Genomic DNA, 22,170 nt, shown 5'->3' with positions numbered 1-22,170 from the left:
AAATTTCGTTGCCTGCAGTCATACACAATAATAATAAATAACAAAACATACAATAAACACAAATTAACATCCACCACAGTGAGTTCACCAAGCACCTCCTCACTGTGATGGAGGCAAAAGTCTTAGTCTCTGTCTCTTCCCTCCTTGTTCTCCCTCTGCGCTGAGGCGATCCAGGCCGAAGATGCCGCTCTCCAGTCCAACGGACCTCCGTGGTGATGTCGCCGCTGCCGAAAGCCGGAACGCCGTCTCCGCTCCGAGTCGGCCCGCCACAGCCTCAGCTTCGAGTCCCGCTGCCTCAGCGAGTCGGGCCACCGCTGCCTCAGCTCCAAGTCCCGCTGCCTCAGCTCCGAGTCCCGCTGCCTCAGCTCCAAGTCCCGCTGCCTCAGCTCCGAGTGAACAAGTTTCTGTTAACAATTTTAGCAAGGTAGTTTAGTTTAGTGTCACAGTCAATAGCTTTTGTTGCATGCTCTGCAGTCAGCAGAAAGACAATACATGATTACTAGAGCCAGGATGTTTAGGCACTAAAAAACTCTGAAATAGGCAGGCAAAAAGGCATAATAAAATTACAAAAAAGGCAAGAAAAAGGCATTTATTGACAAAAAAATCCATATTTTGTTGCATGCAACTTAATCTCTAATTTTCTGCACAACAATGTTGAAGTTGCTGTCAACATAATTTTTCCGTAATGATGACTCGCTTGGTATATGTTCCTCTGTGTATTTCTCTAAAAAACGTCTGAGAGATTTGTTTTCCAATTTTCACAGTGGAATTCCAACATCAATGAATGCCTTGCACAGATCACTCAAACTCAAATTTATGACTGGAGCCAGCAGTAAATGTAGTGAGGAGACAAGCTTGGGTATTTGCTTGGGTAGTCTACTCCCCAGCGGTATCAACATTGACTTCTCTAATTTTAGATAGCCTTTGTCTTCTCCCTTCTCCCCCTCCCCCTCCTCAGCTCTCCTAGTCCTATTGTCTCGCCTCTTCCTTTCTTTTTCCCGCTCTCCCCCCCCCCCCCCACATCAGTCTGAAGAAGGGTCTCGACCCGAAACGTCGCCTATTCCTTCTCTCCATAGTTGCTGCCTCACTTGCTGAGTTTCTCCAGCATTTTTTGTCTAACTTTGATTTTTCAAGCATCTACAGTTCTTTCTTAAATAGATCTTGGAGAAGACTGAATTAGCGAGCAGCAGCACGAACGAATGAATGACCAACGGTGACGCCCCCGGTTTCGCCCTGGTGGTGGAAATGTTCTTGTAAGTTATACTATGTTAACATGTTAATAATAACATTAATATTAACGTGTTAACATAGTGAAACTGTTTAGTTTAAAGGGAGCATAGGTCACGATAGGTTTCAAGAGTGCAGGGAAACGGATGATCTCCAGGGGAGCGCGTGAACCTGGTGTGTGAAAAGGAATTTGGGAATCTGGATCTCATGAAGCAGATGCCAAACTGTCAGGATTGTTGAATAGCAGGAAAGTGGTATTTTGTGGGCTCCCCACTGCCCGAGGTTGTCTGTTGCCGGCCCTGATTAGTTCTGGCTAATTTTGCCTGCAGTTCGTATCCCCCCCCCCACCTTCTTCCCTTTCAGTCTGAAGTAGGGTTCCGACCCCAAACATCACCTATTCATTTTCTCCAGAGATGCTGCCTGACCCGCTGAATTACTCTAGCATTTTATGCCTGTAAGCGGATTTTGGGACATTTACTGTAATGTGGTTTTCCTATTACCAAGAGTCAAGACTTTTTAGAAGATCAGGAGAGTGTTTGTTGACATACCAAATCTCCTCAATCTTCTAAGGAAGTAGAGACATTGATGGACTTTCAATATTATTATTGATGGGATATCATTATATATTCATATGAATCACGGGACTGAGAACTGTACTGATTTTATATTCATGTTCCTAATGTGGGAAGGATGAGGCCATCTGGACAATATCTGCTGAGAAACTAATTTAGCATAGTTGGAATAAATCTCTGGGTGTTTCTGACCTGCATGACCTTGAATAATGTGTGCGTGTATATAGCTAAATAACATCTGGTTGGGTCATAGAGTCATACAACACGAAAACAGGCCCTTGGCCCAAATTGCCCATGCCGAGTGTGTGCTAGTCCCACCTACCTGTGTTTCGTCCATATCCCTCAAACCTTCCTGTCCATGAACTTGTCCAATGTCTTTTAAATGATGTAATCGTACCTGCCTCATCCACCATCTCCTCTGGCAGCTCATTCCATATACCCACCATCCTCTGAGTGAAATAGTTGCCCTTCCTTTTAAATCTTGCCCCTCTCACCCTATATCTATGTCCTCTGGTTCTTGACTCCGTGTATTCACCCTATCTATTCCTCAAGATTTTATACACCTATATAAGATCACCCCTCATCCTCCTGTGCTCCATAATGTCTTTAAGCAGTATGTTATCTGCCAACACTTGACATTACACCGTGGTATGTTCTGACCATTTGATTGCAAAATCATCACATGCCTGGGCACACAACCATGCACATTCTCTCATGTACACATTTGGGTTCTTACTCTTAGTTGATGCTTGCTGAGAAATTTTATCTATCACTTGCCTTATCATCGAGTCAATTAAGGGTTCTGGAATTTGTTCTGTGTTATCAGTTTTACATTTTTATCATTGGTGGCATTCCACAGTTTTGGTTCACGATTGATTGAGGATTAAAAGTTGAAGATATTTGCTACTGCTTTTTTCCATCATCTTTCTCTGCTTCATGTTTGTTTTCTCCAACTTATTGAAAAGGAGATTAATCTATGTTTTTGTCAGAAAAACATTTATTGACTCAAAATGTAACAAAAAAACTTAAACATCAATAATGTAAAAATTAAATGAAATGGAAGGACACATTGATCAATGTTACATGTATGTATATACACATAGCATACTATATATGTGTAAATGTATATCACCTTGTCACCCTTTAAGCAGTTCATCTCCATGTATTGCAAGTGATAGCAAGTTCTGTATTCTAATCAGACTTCATGAAAATATTTTTTTCCTGAATTCTCTAAATGATGTATTATTAAGTTTTCACTACCATGTAAATTAGCCTCTCTTGCTATTAACAATATCTACACACACGCACACACACACACACACGCACCATCAAAATCTTGCACACCATTATTTGCTTCAAAATAAACTTCAGAATCAAAAAATATATACAAAATGCAAAAACTCTTAATACATTCACACTTAACAGTTATAAAAAATACGTACAAAACGAAAATCACAAGATTTGCTCACCATGAACTTTTCAGCCTGCTTTTGTAGAGAAAAGAGCCTGTCCTTTTCAACCTAATTCTTCAAGCTCTAATCTTGAGGGATATGGGCCAAATTCAGGTAGTTTGGACAAGTGTAGATGAGGCATTTTGGTCAGCGTTGGGCTAAAGGGCCTGTTTCCATACTGTATGATGCACAAAATTCCCTCCTATAACTCTAACCATGTAAAGATGTCCAATCACACATGGTGACTGTTTTCAGATAGTCATACATCAAGTTGTACAGCATGGAAACAGGACCTTTGCCCCAACTTACCCATTTCGACTAAGTTGCCCCATCTACGCTAGTTCCACCTGCCCCCGTTTGGCCGATATCCCTCCAAACCTTTCCTATATTTAAGAGGGAGTTAGATGTGGCCCTTGTGGCTAAAGGTATCAGGGGGTATGGAGAGAAGGCAAGTACAGGATACTGAGTTGGATGATCGGCCATGATCATATTGAATGGCGGTGCAGGCTCGAAGGGCCGAATGGCCTACTCCTGCACCTATTTTTTATGTTTCTATTCATGTAGCCGTACAAATGTCTTTTAAACATTATAACCATATAACAATTACAGCACGGAAACAGGCCATCTCGACCCTTCTAGTCCGTGCCGAACACGTATTCTCCCCTAGTCCCATATACCTGCGCTCAGACCATAACCCTCCATTCCTTTCCCGTCCATACAACTATCCAATTTATTTTTAAATGATAAAAACGAACCTGCCTCCACCACCTTCACTGGAAGCTCATTCCACACAGCCACCACTCTCTGAGTAAAGAAGTTCCCCCTCATGTTACCCCTAAACTTCTGTCCCTTAATTCTCATTGTTATAGTATCTGTCTCAACTACCGCCTCTGGCAGCTTGATCCATATACCCACCACCCACTGTGTGGGAAAGGTTGCCCCTCAGGTTCCTATTTAAATGTTCCTCTCTTCCCTTGAACCTATGTCCTCTGGTTCTTGATTCCCCTACTTTGGATCTATTCTATCTATTGCCCTCATGGGGGATACATTTTTTTAAATCCTTGAGCAGAACACATTTGTGTGATTGATAAAATTACTGTAAAGTTTTGTGAAACTCTGCAGATTAGAGGCTACCTGATATATTTCAGACCGTCAGAAATGGTTCTGTATGTGCTTAGCAACCCTGTTTATGCAAAACAATACTGAGCCCAACTTTAGTCTTTCTTTCTACTCTGATCTGCTCTGATTCAAACACACCATATTTGCTGATACAGTCGACCAGACCAATTTCCACAAGATCAAATCAAATGCTCTAAGGAAAGTTTTTTTCAAACAGCAGTATTGTTGAATGGTGTTTTTTTTGTGTGATTTATATGATAATCATAATCCCTAAGTTCTATGATTCATTATTCTCAAGTACAACATCTGCTAGAGTTCGTGCTTTTAATGGGATCTTGCTAGGTATAACATTATAGCAGTGGTCAGAATGCAGAATATATAAATGCATTTAGTTTTTCTTTCTTCACAAACATTATGTTGCATTTTAAACTGGCTCCCTTTAGCAGCAAGATGAAGACCCTGTGCGGTGATTTGAGGCAAAGGAACGATTTCTATTGGGAATATCCCCAATCCAAAGCAAAGCAGAAATGTTATACTGAGCCAGAGTGTGTTTCATATTACTTGCTGTGGCGTAGGCATGGATTAAAGCTGCGTAGTTTAGTTTTCAACAAACTCCTGGGAGAAGATTCCATCAGCATTACTGTTGTGTGAAAGTTTTTAGCAACCAAAACAAGGTTTGCATTTTCTCTGGCATTGAGTCCTTTTTTAATTTTGCAATTCTAATAATCCCAGTATTGTAGAAACAAAATCAATTGGCAATTGAGTCAAATTTAAAGAAAGGTTATACTAATTCTTAAACCCATTCTTAAATCCATTTTGTGAAATACAGGTTTGTGTAAATTTGTGATTTGGAGGCATTGCATGTAATCAGTCTTGTTTTCCTCTCCTCACGTTTAAAATCATACAGCGAGGAAACAGGCCCTTCGGCTTAATTTGCCCAAGTCAACCAACATGCCCCATCTATACGTCCCATCTGCCTGATTTTGGCCTATATCCCTCTATACCTGTCCAAATGTGTTTGAAACATTGTGATAGTACCTATCTCAACTATCTCCTCCAGCAGCTCGTTCCATATACCCACCACCCTTTGTGTAAACAAAAAGGTTGCCCCTCTGGTTCCTATTAGTACTTTCCCCCCTCACCTTAAACCAATGTTTATATGTTTATAAACTCTAGTTTATATTCCTTTGCTCTCAGTAAAAGACTGCATTTACCCTCATGATTCTATACAACTCTATCCTCCTCCTCTCCTTGTAGCAGAGATACCCTAATCCAGGCATCATTTTGCTAAACATCCTCTTTACCCCTTCCAAAGCATTCACATCCTTCCTGTATTGGGGTGACCAGAACTGCACGCAGTAGTCCAAATGCAACCTAACCAAAACCCTATAAAACTACAATGTTACCCTGTGACTTTGATATTCCATACCCTGACCAATGAAGGTAAACATACCATATGCCACCTTTACCACTTCATTTGAGTCACCACTTTCAGGGAGTTATGGACTGTATTCGATATTCAAGGTGAAAACTGATGAACTAGTTTAAATTTTGTAATTTTAAACTGATAACAAAGAACTCTATTTTCAAAGGTTACATAGTTTATATTTTGTAGATTTGGAGATCATACTGAATTATTTTCTTACCAATTGCAAAGTTTCTGCAGCTAACAGCACTTTAATCAATAGAAAATTATACATGTATCCTTAAATCCCAATTTTATATGTAACTAGACCAAGTGTAGACCTGTTGGGTCTGCTCCCCGACGCAAGATTCCACCACTCACCGTTCCCCCAATGCTCCCCCAACGGAATATTCCACCACTCACGCATAGCCCCAACTGCGCAGGCGCAGCTCAATTATCCTTATCCCCCAGCACTCCCTCCTCCTCCTCTTCACCCTCCCTCTTCAATCCCTAGAGAGGGAGGGGGTAGAGAGGGACGGGGTAGAGAAGAAGGGGAGGAGGGGGTTAGAGAGGGAGGGAGGTAGAGAGAGAGAGGGAGGGGGTAGAGGGAGGGGGAGGGGGTAAAGAGGGTGTGAGTCAGGGCAGATGGGGAGGGGGGAGGGAGGGGGCGAGAGAGGGAATGTAGACGTGGCAACTATCCTCCCTACCCCATCCTCTCCCTCAATCCCCCCACTCTCCCTCCTCACCTCCCCAGTGGCCCCATCGTTGCGAGGCCTCACTGCTGCGTTCTCGATGTCTCCTTCACCGCTGCAGTCTCGGTGCTTCCTTGATGTCCACGTAAAACCCCAGCCGGGGTGTCGCGGGTAGAAGCCCGGGCCGGAAAAAGTGGAACGTTAATTTAAATGCGGCCCTCTCCTGACGTCACTGGAAGTTGGTGGCTGCACACCCCCCCATTGGTAAACCTTGTGACATCACTCGAAGCGGGTTGATGGACGTTTGCCTTTTAAAAACTTGGTTTTAGCTATTTTTAAAACGCTATAACTTTTGAAATATTGCATGAAATGTGAAGTGAAGCAGTTTATTTTGTCGGCGTGGTTCATGTGATGAATAATCTGTGAAAATGTTAGCGTATAGCATTTTAAGGAAGATACAATGAATACACACACACACACACACATACACACACACACACACACACAAGATCAGACTTTTATAGGTATAGAGATAAGCATTTATACAACTAGTTTTGTACTGCCTTGTATGTTTTTGTATCTGAGGTTGTCAAACTAATCCTGACTGGCAACATGTATCTGTGTTCTACATAACTGTAATACTTCTGGAATTTACACAGCTATTGCAGAACCAGGGAGTGTAAATAATTCCAGAGCTAGAAATGTAAGCATGACAGCGGGAATTTTTGGGTCCTGTGAGGCAGCCATAAGTCCTTATAACTCTTTCTTTCTGATGTGTGCCTGGATAGTGCTTGTAAAAGTTCAAGTAAAGCATGGTTTCCCCGTTTTCTGAAGTTCCCTTGCCACAATTCAATATTTCATTAGCTAGATTAAAAATTACATTGTGACATTTCATGTATGTGCATTATGTTGTCAACTCGTGAAAAGCCTGTTCTAAGTCAACTCTTGAATATGAAAGACATTAAGTTTTAATGTAGTGAATATATACTCTGCAAGTGGCATGTTACTGCATTTTCAAAATATAAGTACCTTGGGCTTGCTGTAGGATGACAAAGGATAGTTAGACCAGAAGTAAGGAGAGGAAAGTGGAATTGATTTAATTTAATTTTTTTCCCCAGTTTTATTTAGTTTTATTTTGGTTTGTTGTCGCGTGCATCGAGGTACAGTGAAAAGCATTTTGTTGCGTGCTACCCAGTCAGCAGACATTATAACTCAATATATATAATTTATATTATATAAATTATAGGTATAATAATATAATTGATATATAATTCATATAATTTCAAAATGTACATCCATTTGTCTGAGCTCTGAATTTGCTCTTGATGAAATGGGCAAAAATTGATCATGATGCATTCATTAATACACAAAGTAACGGAGGAACTCAGCAGGTCAGGCAGCATCTGTAGGGAGACTGGACAAGCGATGTTTCAGGTCAGGAGAGTAAGAGGAAGGGTCCCGATCCAAAATGTTGCCTGCCCATTCCCTTCACAGATGCTGCCTGATGCACTGAGTTCCTACAGCACTTTGTGTATTGCTCAAGACTCCAGCATCTGCAGTTCCATATGTCTTCAAGCAATCATTAATATTGCCTAATGATCAAGTCTAACCACACTGGGTTGGCTAAGGTGGGACTGTTCCCAGAAATTTCTGTGACGGTGGCACAGGCAGCACCAGGTCATTAAGTTTGGTGGCGCAGTGGTAGAGCAAGTGCCTCACAGCACTAGAAACACGGGTTTGATCCTGACATCAGGTACTGAGCGCGTGTGGATTTTACACGTTCTCCATGGGTTTCCTCCAGGTACTTCGGGTTTTTTCACACATTCCAAAGGCGTGCAGGTTTGTAGTTTAATTAGACTCTGTAAATTGCCCCTAGTGTGTAGGGAGTGGAGAGGAAAATGAGGTAACATAGAACTAATGAAAACAGGTGATTGGAGAAACAATGGCCTGCACAATAAAAGACGTGCTGGAGTAATTCAGCAGGTCAGGGAGCATCCCTGGAGAACATGGATAGATGATGTTTTGGGTCAGGACCTTTCTTCAGACTGATTTTGACCATGCGGGAGTGGTGTTTGACAGGAGGTTCTGAAGCAGAATCCATTCCAAGAAGGTTCTTGACCCGAAACGTCAGCTATCCATGTTCTCCACACGTGCAGCCTGACCCGCTGAGTTTCTCCATCACTTTGTGAACAAGTTTTTGTTGGTCAGTGTCCATTCATTGGGTCAAAAAGCCTGTTTCCATACTATATCTATAAATGGTTCCCATTCCTCTAGTGGACTTTTTTTGTGGTCGATCCACTGATAACCCACTGTGTACCTCCAGCAGTGTGTGTTTTGCTCAAGATTCCAGCATCTCTCTTGAGTCTGCAGCGTGTTATATGATAGACACAAAATGCTGGAGTAACTCAGGTTACTCGGGTCAGGCAGAATCTCTGGAGAAAAGGAATAGGTGACGTTTCAGGTCAAGACCCTTCTTCAGACTGATGTGTTTTTATGATGTTTGTCTCCGTTTTTACGCACTGTGCTCACAATAATTGTTCTGAAAGCAGAGAAGGTTTTTGCTGTTAAACTATCAGCTAATGGAATGTTTTTAGTCAGGAGGCTTGAGTATTTTATTCCTTGGATGGGAGGTGGAGAAGCCCACAAGACTTGCAGCTGCTCGACGCTGAAATGGTTGGCTCTGGAAAATGTCACGTTGGTTAACCATGTGCAAATTATGAGAATAGTTCTCCTAAATGCTTTCCAAATGCCTCGAGAGCTGACCCCAGGACAACTTGTCCTATGTGTGGCTGTTCTTGCCTTTCAGATGATGCAGGTTTATTCAAAGACTGGACTGCCTGCTTAACTGTTTGTGCAGAGTCTGAACTACAGCCACAAGCTGGTTTGCAGATGGCTGTAAAAATGATCTTTGCAGTTCTATTTTATTCAATGCATCGTTCTTGACTGAATGTATTTATTTTTGGAAAGATTGCGAAAATTTTATTTTTTGCAGAAATATATTTGTAACAACCTACTGTGAATTTTGGTGGAGGACAATGTAAAAGCAGCAGTGATGTTCTTTAAAAATATGCACAATGTTCAGAAGTTTGTCTATTGTTAGCCGTTCATTCAGTTCTGTAGCAGCAGACTTACCGTATTTCCCGGCAATGAAGGCCTCCCCCCCCCATTTTGAGTTGCTAAATTTTGAAAAAAAGGCTGGCGGGACAAGATCAAGGGTTTGGTTTAGTCAGTAGAAAGGAACATCTTGTGAAACTCCAAGGAGGCAATCTGGGCCAGGGAGCCTCCATCTTCGCGTGTCCCACAATGCGCTGTGCGGTTCAGGTCTGAGGGACGGGGACTTCCTGGCTCAGGGAGATCACATAACGGGGGAGAGAGAGAGCCTGGGACGGACCAGCTAGCCTTCCGCCAAGTAGCTACCCGCCAACCACACCTCCACCGGTTGCGCCTGTGCCGAAGGACACCATGGCTGGCTGGCGGGCAGGCCAGCAGGAGGCGCCAAGGTGGTGGCTGGTTCCGCTGTCCGGTCCCGGCAGCCACTCGCAGCCACCCGAGCTACTGAGTGAGTGAATGAGTTGCTGGCATGATCCCCGACCCCCCCCCCTTCTCAACGCTCCTGCCCTCCCTGCAAGTTTACTACTTTGTGCAGCCCAGGCCGTGCTGACTTGAGCCAGACTCCCCACACGCTGTGAAAATAACTTCCCTCCACCCCCCCCCCCCCCCTCCCAACTGTACTGACAATCCACCCCCCCAGCCAGTCCCAGGTCGGCTCGCTTGCCCCAGGTCTGGCTGTGACACCCAGGTCGGCTGCGTTCCCACAAATGGCTGCATTTCCCAGGGCGGTTCCCTTGCCCCAAGTCTGGCTGTTGTGCCCAGGTCGCCTGCGTGCCCCAGGACTGGCTGCAGTTCCTAGGTCGCGAAAACCAATTCGGGCCAGATGAGTTTGGGCTACGGGCCGGTTCCGGGTCATAGGTTGCCATCCTGTGTTAGGCCTCATTGTGTCCCGTCCCATCCCGTCCCGTGTCCCCCTCCCCCCATATTATAAAAGCAATTTGGCCCAAGTCTGTCTTTCTTTGCCAACAATCTAACCTTCTGCCTCCAAGACCCAGGTAAATTTTTGGGCCTTATTTTAGGGTAAAAAATAGCGTCTTTATTGCCGGGAAATATGGTAATTTAATTCAATTTCCTTAATTTAGGACCCCTGCCATTTGGCAGAATTGCCACGTGGGTGGAGGCTGGCCTATGCAAATAAGTTAAACCAGAAAATTAAATTGACAACACTTTAAAAGACATTTGGACAGACACATGGATAGGAAAGGTTTGAGGCATATGAGCCAAATGCGGGCAGGTGGGACTAGCATAGATGATCTTGGTTAGCATAGGCAAGTTGGGCCAAAGGACCGGTTTCTGTGGTGTATGGCTCTATGACGCTAATATTTTGTGAATAGTTTATCAACATAAATAGATAAGATTCATAATATGCACTCTATTTTAACCATAGATGAGTTAACCTAAAGTCTATGGAGAAATGTTATAGTATCGATCGTTTGAATCTACAAAAAGTGAAGAATGTGTTGTCATATGTCCCAAAACGGATCAATTACATTTTTTCTTGCAACAGCAAAACAGATATGTAAACATAGTACCCTGTACTCTGTAAACACTATATAAACAACAAAGTTTAAAAAAATATATATATATCTCTATCTATACTATTACTAAAACTCTCATCTTGACCACTTCCAGTCTGCGTTGTTTTTAAATTTGCGCAAAAACGATCCCCTATAGCGCTACGATTTTTCGCCACCTTACTCGCCATTCTCCTCTGCTGCAAGTCAAATAAGTTTTGTTCCGATCGGTGAAATAGTACAAACGTTATGAAGGTTTAAAAATCCTAAAAACAGCCCCTTCCGGTACCCGCTGTCAATAACGTGGCAAGGAGAATAAAAAGCTGAAGAGTGTGTTGAGCAGCTCGCGGAGAATGTGCAGCCTGCGGATAGTGAGCAGCCTGCAGGCTGCTTCTGCGGCAACCAGCACGACTAGCTGCTGAGTTAAACTGGAAGCCTCTGAGTGAAGCCGGAGTGGACCGGGATCTGCTGCGTGAGGCCGAAAGCTGAAGGTGCGGGGTGAGCAGCGTGCGAGCCCCACATCCCCGCTTCCCCCACCCCCGTTTCCCCCCCACTTTCTCCACCCTCCCCGCCTCCCCCACCCCCCCCCGCTTTGGGGGAACAGGTGAGTGCTGGAATATTGCGTTGGGGAATGGGTTGCATTGGGGGGAACAGGCCTCCCGTGTGACACACAATAATAGTGCAAAGACAAAAACAATGCCCCGAAGTCTATGTAGTTTGGAGCTTATTTGTAGGTTACAATGTTTAATAGCCTGATGGTTGTAGGGAGGAAGCTGCTCTTGGATCTTGACATTGCAGTTTTCAGGCTCCTATATCTTCTTCCCGATGGCAGGAGAGTATGGCCAGGGTGGTGTGGGTCCTTGATGATGCTGGCTGCCTTTTTGAAGCAGCGACTCCTATAGATCCCTTCAATGGTGGGGAGGTTGGAGCCTGTGATGGACCGGACAGTGTTCATCATTATTTGTAATCCTCTTTGTTCCTGGGTGTTCGAGTTGCCGAACCAGGCCCCGATGCAACCAGTCAATATGCTCTCTGCTGCACACCTGTCGAGGTTCAAGAGAGAATTCATTGACATACCAAATCTTCTAAGGAAGTAGAGGCGTTGATGGACGTACTTTATGATTGTATCAATGTGCTGATCCATTAATCACAGCAGAAATAGTTTTGGAAAATTAGCGTCCACTCACCTAATAATTTTTATATTGTTTCATAAACACCCAAATCAAGATTGATACCAGGAAGTTTTGTTCTGGTGAATGAAATTGTTATTTAGATTTTTAGAGATACAGAGTGAAAATAGGCTCTTCAGCCCACCGAGTCCAGGCCAACCAACGATCCCTGTACACCAGCACGAGCACTATCCTACACACTAGGGACAATTTACAATTTTTACCGAAGCCAATAAACTTACAAACCTTTTTGTTTCTGGAGTGTAGGAGGAAACCGGAGCTTCCAGAAAAAAACCCACGTGGAGAACATACAAACTTAGTACAGACAGCACCTGTAGTCAGGATTGAACCCGGATCTCTGGTGCTGTTAGACAGCAACTCTACTGCTGTGCCATCATGCTGCCCTATCTGAGATTATTTTATCTATTTCAGAATTGATGGATTCTGATGGCATTTGAAGTGAGGGGGGGGGGGGAAGAGACCACGGTGATTATATTCCTTCAAGGAGAGGGAATACTGTTGGGGAGTGGGCATGGTGTGTCTCGGAATGAAAAAAGTATCATCTACATTACATAGAAACATAGAAAATAGGTGCAGGAGTAGGCCATTCGGCCCTTCGAGACTATACTCAGTGATTAGAGTATGGACTATGAAAAAAAAAAGACATGAAAATGTGTTGTTTATGCACTTGTTGGAAACGGATGTTTTGAACTGTTGATTTATTATTACTTATGTTGTTAGATCTGTTGTAAATGAGCAGAGCATATGGTACAAGTGTTGTACATAATACCTAAGGGAAAGAGACTAACTTGAAAAAAGAAAAAGAAAGATGTAACAATAGGATTGTTTATTTAAGTACTGTTGTACGGGGGACTGGTTTAGAGGTGACACCGGGGCGCGGCCCAGTTCGGATGGTGACTGCACAAAGACAATAAAGTTCAAGTAAGCAAGACTGCTTTAATCGTCCATTATGTATAGTCCAGATAGAGACAGAACATAATGAAACATGGCTGATCATCCAACTCAGTATCCTGTACCTGCCTTCTCTCCATACCCCCTGATACATTTAGCCACAAGGGCCACATCTAACCCCCTCTTAAATATAGCCAATGAACTGGCCTCAACTACATTCTGTGGCAGAGAATTCCACAGATTCACCACTCCCTGTGTAAAAAATGTTTTTTCTCATCTCAGTCCTAAAAGATTTCCCCTTTATCCTTAAACTGTGACCCCTTGTTCTGGACTTCCCCAACATCGGGAACAATCTTCCTGCATCTAGCCTGTCCAACCCCTTAAGAATTTTGTAAGTTTCTATAAGATCCCCCCTCCATCTTCTAAATTCTAGCGAGTACAAGCCGAGTCTATCCAGTCTTTCTTCATATGAAAGTCCTGACATCCCAGGAATCAGTCTGGTGAACCTTCTATGCACTCCCTCTATGGCAAGAATGTCCTTCCTCAGATTAGGAGACCAAAACTGTAAGCAATACTCCAGGTGTGGTCTCACCAAGACCCTGTACAACTGCAGTAGAACCTCCCTGCTCCTATACTCAAATCCTTTTGCTAAGAATGCTAACATACCATTCGCTTTCTTCACTGCCTGCTGCACCTGCATGCATACTTTCAATGACTGGTGTACCATGACACCCAGGTCTCATTGCATCTCCCCTTTTCCTAATCGGCCACCATTCAGATAATAGTCTACTTTCCTGTTTTTGCCACCAAAGTGGATAACCTCACATTTATCCACATTATACTGCATCTGCCATGCATTTGTCCACTCATCCAGCCTATCCAAGTCACCTTGCAGCCTCCTAGCATCCTCCTCACAGCTAACACTGCCCCCCAGCTTCATATCATCCGCAAACTTGGAGATGTTGCATTCAATTCCCTCGTCCAAATCATTAATATATATTGTAAATAGCTGGGGTCCCAGCATTGAGCCTTGTGGCACCCCACTAGTCACTGTGTTACATTAACAGCCACCAACAAATACCTCAGCAGCAAAGGAAATACTAAGATAAGATATATCACCATCTTGTTAATCTTGCACACCTTTTAAGGAAGATGTGCTCTGTAGCTCTGATAAAACAGTAATGGTTACTTATAGTGTTTTAAAAATGTATCGTGGAGTTGTAGCATGTCCTGTTTTTATTTTGTTCTATGCTTAATAAACTTCAGGAAAAGTTTTAAACCTACAGCTACACTTACATTTTTACTAGTTTGAAACCATAAATTGTGGGAATTAAGTGGTGAGAGGATTAGATAATTCTCCATCATGTTTAGGTAAACACCCAATTAAAATTGTTACCAACATTTTTTTCCCCCGATGATTGAAATTCTTATCTGAAATGATTTAGATCATTTTCAGAAAAGTAGTGGGCAAACTTCATGTATGTTCTATGCAGTAATATTTTACTAAAGTTTGGCATTTAGCCCTGAATAGTACCAGACTAATTTTAATCCCACTGGCTCGAATGATGTAAATTATTGAAAATCCTGCTCCAGAATTAACTTCTATGATCTGTTTGGGAATTTGAGAAATCTTGAAGGTATTTTTCAACAACTAACGTAGTGCCTGTAATTTAAAGAGGTTGTGGAAAATTAAATGGTGAAAGGGTTAGGAACGGCACAGTGGTTCAGCGGTAGAGCTGTTGACTTACAGCCAGACACCCTGGTACGATCCTGACTACAGGTGGTGTCTATACAGAGTTTGTACGTTCTCCCTGTGACCGCGTTGGTTTTCTCCGTGTGGTCCAGTTTCCTCCCACAATCCAAAGATGTGCAAGTTTAATTGGCTTCAGTAATATTGTAAATTGTCCCTAGTGTTTAGGATGGTTCAAGTGTACGGGGAGATTGCTGGTCGGTGTGGACTTGTTGGGCCGAAGGATCTGTTTGCACACTGTATCTCTAAAGTCTACGGTCATACACTTGCCCAGATCTCTGATGCATTGGTAAACATTAATCTGAGATCAATTCTGGAAAGTTTATTTTTTATGGGGATTAAAATTCTTACCACAAATTAATTTGTTTAGTTTAAGAATAGCGAAAAGTTATTCATTAAATTAGCATTTTGTTTCTTGTCAGTGAAGTCACTGTGTACCGACAACGGAAGAATGAAATTCTTACTTCCAACAGCAAAACATGCATGTAAACACAATACTCATAGCTAACATGTAATAAACAAAAAAACAATAAATTAATAACACAATATTAGAAATTAAAGATATTACACTGGTACCATCTCATCCCGAAACGTCACCTGAGTCTGAAGAAGGGTCTCGAAACGTCACCTATTCCTTCTCTCCATAGATGCTGCCTCACCCGCTGAGCTTCTCCAACATTTTTGTTTACACTGGTACCATAGGTGCTTATCTTTTTCCAGGACCACCATGATTACAAAATAAGCACAGTATTCACAAAAGTAAATTAAAAAGAATTTACAGAACTTCCCACATTTTGTTTCAATTGACTGTGACCCCAGCATTGTGATCTTTGCAAGTAAACCCTGCTGTCTGTAAGGAGGGGTCTGAAATCTCATCACTCCTCTCCCAATATAGTTGACAAGTAAAAATGTCTGACTATTGGTGATCCCTTTTGTACCTTTTTTTGGAAGTGGTAAATTTCTAAACTGCATTACACATGACTAACAATTGTAATTTGATTAGTAAGGCTGTCAAGGGTTATGGGGCGAAGGCATGGCAATGGGTTTGAGAGGTAAAGATAGATTAGCCATGATTGAATGGTGGAGAAGATTTGATGGGTCGAATGTAGTAGTTCTTCTCCTATAACATGAAATTTGGGAGAGGTTTAACAAAAACATCTAAATTAAACATCTGGAGAAAAACAGAAAAATAAGAACATTCACTGTTTGAAACAGAAAAATAACTTTGTTGGTTCCAAATGAGAACAGTTACATTGCCACAAGAAGATGAAAAGTTTACTATGAAAGGAAAGCAGTTTTAGAACTAACCACATTGGTGACGGAGAGTCTCCCATGAAATAATAGACAATAGGTGCAGGAGTAGGCCATTCGGCCTTTCGAGCTAGCACCGCCATTCAATGTGATCATGGCTGATCATCCCCAATCAGTACCCCGTTCCTGCCTTCGCCCCATATCCCCTGACTCCGCTATCTTTAAGAGCCCTATCTAGCTCTCTCTTGAAAGTATCCAGAGAACCGGCCTCCATCGCCCTCTGAGGCAGGGAATTCCACAGACTCACAACTCTCTGTGCGAAAAAGTGTTTCCTCGTCTTACCCCTTATTCTTAAACGGGCTTACCCCTTATTCTTAAACTGTGGCCCCTGGTTCTGGACTCCCCCCAACATCGGGAACACATATCCTGCCTCTAACGTGTCCAAACCCTTAATAATCTTATATGTTTCAATAAGATGCCCTCTCATCCTTCTAAACTCCTGAGTATACAAGCCCAGCCGCTCCTTTCTTTCAGCATATGACAGTCTCGCCATCTCGGGAATTAATCTTGTAAACCTACGCCGCACTCCATCAATAGAAGCAATGTCCTTCCTCAAATTAGGGAACCAAAACTGCACACAATACTCCAGGTGTGGTCTCACTAGGGCCCCATTCAACTGCAGAAGTACCTCTTTGCTCCTATACTCAACTCCTCTTGTTATGAAGACCAATATGCCATTTACTTTCTTCACTGCCTGCTGTACCTGCATGCTTACTTTAATTGACTGATGAACAAGGACCCCCCAGATCCCGTTGTACTTCCTCTTTTCCCAACTTGACACCATTTAGGTAATAATCTGCCTTCCTGTTTTTGCTACTAAAGTGGATAACCTTACATTTATCCACATCCAAATAAGATTATTCATATCATATCACATTTTCAAACTGCATACTTTCAAATCCATGCAGGTATTGATGTTACTTGAATATCAGGTCCATAATATTTATCTGGCAAGTACAGAAAGCATTTTTTTCAAGATGGTACATTCCTTCCATTGTTTCTGCAGGGATTTTGTGTATTTGATGGAGTTTAAATTCTTCCTACCATTCTGAATGGACCTTCTCCACTTAGAGTGGTCACAGGCTGCTGGTTCCTTGGAATTGGTGGAGAAATTGTGCTTTTTCAAGGATGCTTTGAGCACATTCTTGAATCGTTTAATCTATCTGCCTGGCAATGGTAATTCCATCATCAACTGTCTTAGTTTGGGAGCCACTTCTCAGAAAACAATCAGATGATCCAGGTTTTACCAGGATCTTGCTGTTAACCTGTGTTGGCAGAACGGGCAAGTGTAGGGTAGGAGCAGGTTTGTGGAGCAACTTTGTTTTGTTGATATTAAATACAAGGCATGTGTAGGAAGTAACTGCAGATTGTTGATTTACACCAAAAATAGACACAAACTGCTGGAGTAAGGCTGCGAGTCAAGCAGCATTTAGAAATAAAGGAATAGGTGACTTTTCGGGGTCTGAAGAAGAGTCTTGACCCAAAACGTCACCTATTCATTTTCTCTAAAGATGCTGCTTGACCCACTGAGTTAAATACAAGGCACTTCCTCTTGTATGTTTAGCAAATAAATTAATAATTGCTTGGAGTTTGGTATTTAAATGCATGCAAGAGTTATTTGCATACTTCATCTTGACTGCTAAGGTTTAGTGTAGTCACCATGGTTTGAATGGATTCCTATTATCTCTGAAGTCTAACTCCACTCCCGTGGGAGGTTTGTTGGGAGAGAGGTGTAGTATCGTTTTGAGAAAGAGCTCCATGCTTCCCAGAAGATTACTCGGGCCTCTAACCCACCTTTTATAAAAGAGCTGAATGCTAATAAACTTTTTTTTTGGAAACTTCTTTACAACTATTCTAGGATTTCCTGGTTGCCTGAGGCATACACATTAGAGATACACCGTGGAATCACGCCTTTCAACCCACTGAGTCTGTGTCAACCAGCGATCACCCTGTACACTGGCACTATCCCACACACTAGCGATAATATATAATTTTACCTAAGCCAATTAACCTACAAACCTGTTTAAGAAGGAACTGCAAATGCTGGAAAATCAAAGGTAGGCAAAAATGCTGGAGAAACTAAGCGGGTGCCTCACCCACTGAGTTTCTCCAACCTACAAACCTGTATGGCTTTGGCGTGTGGGAGGAAACTGGAGTACCTAGAAAAAACCCCACATAGTCACATGGAGAACGTACAAACTCCGTACAGACAGCACCCTTGGTCAGGATCGAATCTTGGTCTCTGGTACTGTGAGGCAGCAACTCTTACCGCTGTGCCACTGTGCCGCCCCTGTAGAGGTTTAAAAAAAAGTCAAAAAAGGCTGGAGGAACTCAGCGGGTCAGGCAGCATCTCTAGGGAATATGGATAGGTGACATTTTGGGTTGGGACCCTTCCTTCAGAATGACTGTGATTGAGGGTGAGGGAAAGTTGGAAGAGTGGTAAGCGCAGGAAAAAAACCTGACAAGTGATTGGTGAATGCAGGGGAGGGAGATTTTTGATAGTTAGATTGTCGGACAAAGGCCAGAGATGAAGATTCAAAAAGTGTGAGTTAACGATGGAAGGGGGTGAAGTCAGAGGAAGGAATATAGTTAGTTAAGGACAGGAGGAAGGGAGGAGACGGGTGCAAATCCAGGTGGGGCTCAGGGAAGAGATGGTGGAGGAATGGAGGGGGCTATTAGTAGGGGGAGGAATGGAGGGGGCTATTAGTAGGCCATATTCCAGATGGGGCACAGGGAAGAGAGTGGAACCAGAATACACAGTTCCTTGTGTTTCCGCTTTGATCAGTTACTTTGCCTGGTGTAGCTTATTATTGTAGCTCTCAGTCTGGCATGAGAAAGCTGGTGGTCAACAAGAGTTATAGTGCGGAAGCTAGCCCTTTGGCCCACCGAGTCCACACTGACCAACGATCACCCCATACACTAATGCTATCCTACATGCTAGGGACAATTTACAATTTTTACTGAAGCCACCGAGTTGGGAGCACACAGAGAATGCATTGGATTTTCTGTGTCTATAGAATCACTTTGGTTTATAACGCTGACATCTAATCATTCAAAATAAATGTGAGCAATATGGAACTATAAATGCATTGGCAGCATTTAAAGAGCTACTCATTTGTGAGCACAATAGGCTGAAGTGCCACCTCCTGTGCTCTGACTTATTGATACGTAGTTTTAGTTTTTTGTTTTAGAGATACAGCGTGGACCTTCATCCCACCGAGTCCATGCCGAACAGCGATTACCCTGTACACTAACACTATCTTACGCACTAGGGACAATTTACAATCTTTACTGATGCCAATGAACCTACAAACCTCCAAGGCTCTAGAGTGTGGGAGGAAACTGGAGCACTGGAGAAAGCCCATGTGGCCAAGGAGAGAACATAGAAACTCTGTACAGACAGCACCTGTCGTCAAGATTGATCCCAGGTGCCTGGTGCTGTAAGGCAGCAACTTTACTGCTGTGCCACCGTGCTGCCCAAGTATTGACAAATGATGAGGAAAATTGGAGGGGGGGAATTAAATCATCCACGCAAGGCAGGCTTTGGCATCAAATATTATTTTTATTATATGCAGCTGAACCATAAAAATGCGATTAATGTGTGGTTTTGAGAATAATTCTTAACAGGTGTGTAAGATGCATTTTCCTTAAAAAGCATATAATAGTTTCCCTTCTCTTCTGGTGTTAACACCTTGTAATATATTTCTACGGGAGTTGCTTCGCTTTAGAATAACATGGACTTTGTCTATGGAGCTGGTGTGCTACAATACTGAGAAAAATATTCTGTGCTCTGTATCTTTCCCTTTGCTCTATCTATCGTACTTGAGTTTGATTTGATTGACCTGTCTTATGTATGGTATATCTGATCTATTTGGATATCATTACAAAACAAAAATTTTCACCGTATCGCTTGACATGTGCTAACATTAAGCCTAACATTGTGAGCATAACACTTACTGCAAAGGTCTTAAGGCCATAAGTAATAGGAGCAGAATTAGGCCATTCAGCCCATCAAGTCTACTCCGCTATTCAATCACGGCTGATCTATCTCTCTATCCTAACCTCATTCTCCTGCCTTCTCCCCATAACCCCTGACACACTAATCAAGATTCTTTCTATCTTTGCCTTAAAATATCCATTGATTTGGCCTCCACAGCCTTCTGTGGCGAAGAATTCCTCAGATTCACCACCCATCTGACCAAAGAAATGCTCATCTCCTTTCTAAAAGATTGTCCTTTAAATCTGAGGCTATGACCTCTAGTCCTAGACTCTCCAACTAGTGAAAACATCCTCTCCACATCCCCTCTATCCAAGCCTTTCACTATTCGGTACATTTCAATGAGGTCCCCACATTCTCCTAAACTCCTGCGAGTACAGACTCGGTGCCATCAAACGCCCGTCATATGTTAACCCACTCATTCCTGGGATCATTCTTCTAAACCACCTCTGGAGCTTCTCCAGGGACCAGCACATTCTTCCTTAGATATGGGTCACAAATAGCCCAATTTTTCACATTAAATAAAGGTGCACAATGGTTCTCTGGCAGGAAGGTTTACCAAACCACAGACAAAAAGATTTCCGCTGCAAGTGTTATGTGCCCAACCACTTACACCCTGGTCTACACAACTACTGCATGTCACTTTATTCTTAAAATTTCTACCTTACTTATACATTTTAAATGGATTTTATTTTTAGGAGATGGCGATCCGAGCTCTCAAGCAGACTGGTAGCAGAAGCATCGAAGCAGCTCTGGACTACATAAGCAAGATGGGTTATCTGGACCCTCGGACTGAACAGATTGTACGAGTTATTAAGCAAACTTCACCAGGTAAATGCAGCGCCAATTCAAACCAAAAAGTTTAACGATCAACTCAAACTCATGTTCATTTTTTCACAGACGAGTTTTGGTTAGATTAGGTTAAATTATTTATTTGTCTAAAGAAGGATTCCGACCCAAAACGTCACCTATCCTTTTTCTCCAGAGATGCTGCCTGACCAACTGAGTTACTCCAGCATTTTGTGTCTATCTTCAGTATAAACCAGCATCTGCAGTTCCTTCCCACACAGTTTTGGAGTAGATTGGATCAGGAACTTCTGATTAACCTCTCTATTTGCTAATTTTCACCACGTTTTGTATTTTCTACCAGAAATATTAATTTCAAGGAGCTGGCATAGATGTGATTGGCGGATTTGGCGAGGAATGCTCCTAATGCCCTGTGTTGCTCCAGCAATGGAGTGAACATAGCACATGTAGACCATAGCACAGTACAGCACAGGAATCGGCCCTTTGGCCCACAATGTCTACTGAACATGATATCAAGACTAACTCTTATCTGACTGCACATAATCCATATCCCTCCTTTCCCTGCAATTTCATGTGCATATCGAAGAGTCTCCTAAATACCACATTCATATCTGCCTTCACCAACCAGGAACCCACCCAGCCACAATCCTCTGTGGGGGGGGGGGGGTGGAGGGAGGGAGGGGGAAGGGGAACGTACCCCGCACATCTCCTTTGCCCTCTCGCCTCAGAATTCCGTTCTCTATGATTGTTATTTCCATACTGGCAAATAGATTATGACTGTCTACCCCATCTATGTCTCTCATCATTTTATATACTTCAATCAAATCTCCCAACAAAACCATCTGCAATTTGACATTTCCCATAAAATTACTGAGGGTTTATCATTTAGAAGGCTATTTTGCTTCTTGTATCCATGTGCTTGGAACCGAGCTACCCAGTCAAAATCCCACATTTTCTGTTTCCTGCAGATTGTTGTATTTCAATACACATCCATATCATAGAGTTCAAAAATCCACTCCTGGGTCATTTATTTCCCCAGATTTTTAATAAAATTGATCACAAAACTCAATATAAAAAATATAAACGCCGCTCACCAGCTGCTGACGTCACTATGCCCACATGCCCACCAATCT

The 22,170-nt window shown here is 42.7% G+C and overlaps 1 protein-coding gene across 2 annotated transcripts in view; it reads left to right on the top strand.

Moving 5' to 3' along the window:
- Positions 1–22,170, top strand: part of lats2 (large tumor suppressor kinase 2) — a 53,275-nt gene that overhangs the window by 15,391 nt on the left and 15,714 nt on the right. For both annotated transcript variants that reach the window (XM_033022741.1, XM_033022742.1), the window contains exon 4: positions 20,929–21,061. In XM_033022741.1, the coding sequence (XP_032878632.1) occupies positions 20,929–21,061 (133 nt within the window). The remainder of the gene's footprint in view (positions 1–20,928; positions 21,062–22,170) is intronic.

The sequence above is a fragment of the Amblyraja radiata genome, chromosome 6 (assembly GCF_010909765.2).
Source record: "Amblyraja radiata isolate CabotCenter1 chromosome 6, sAmbRad1.1.pri, whole genome shotgun sequence".
In the NCBI taxonomy this organism is placed as follows: Eukaryota; Metazoa; Chordata; class Chondrichthyes; order Rajiformes; family Rajidae; genus Amblyraja; species Amblyraja radiata.
Note: the sequence above shows the minus strand (reverse complement) of the source record. Positions and strands in the feature narration are given on the sequence as shown.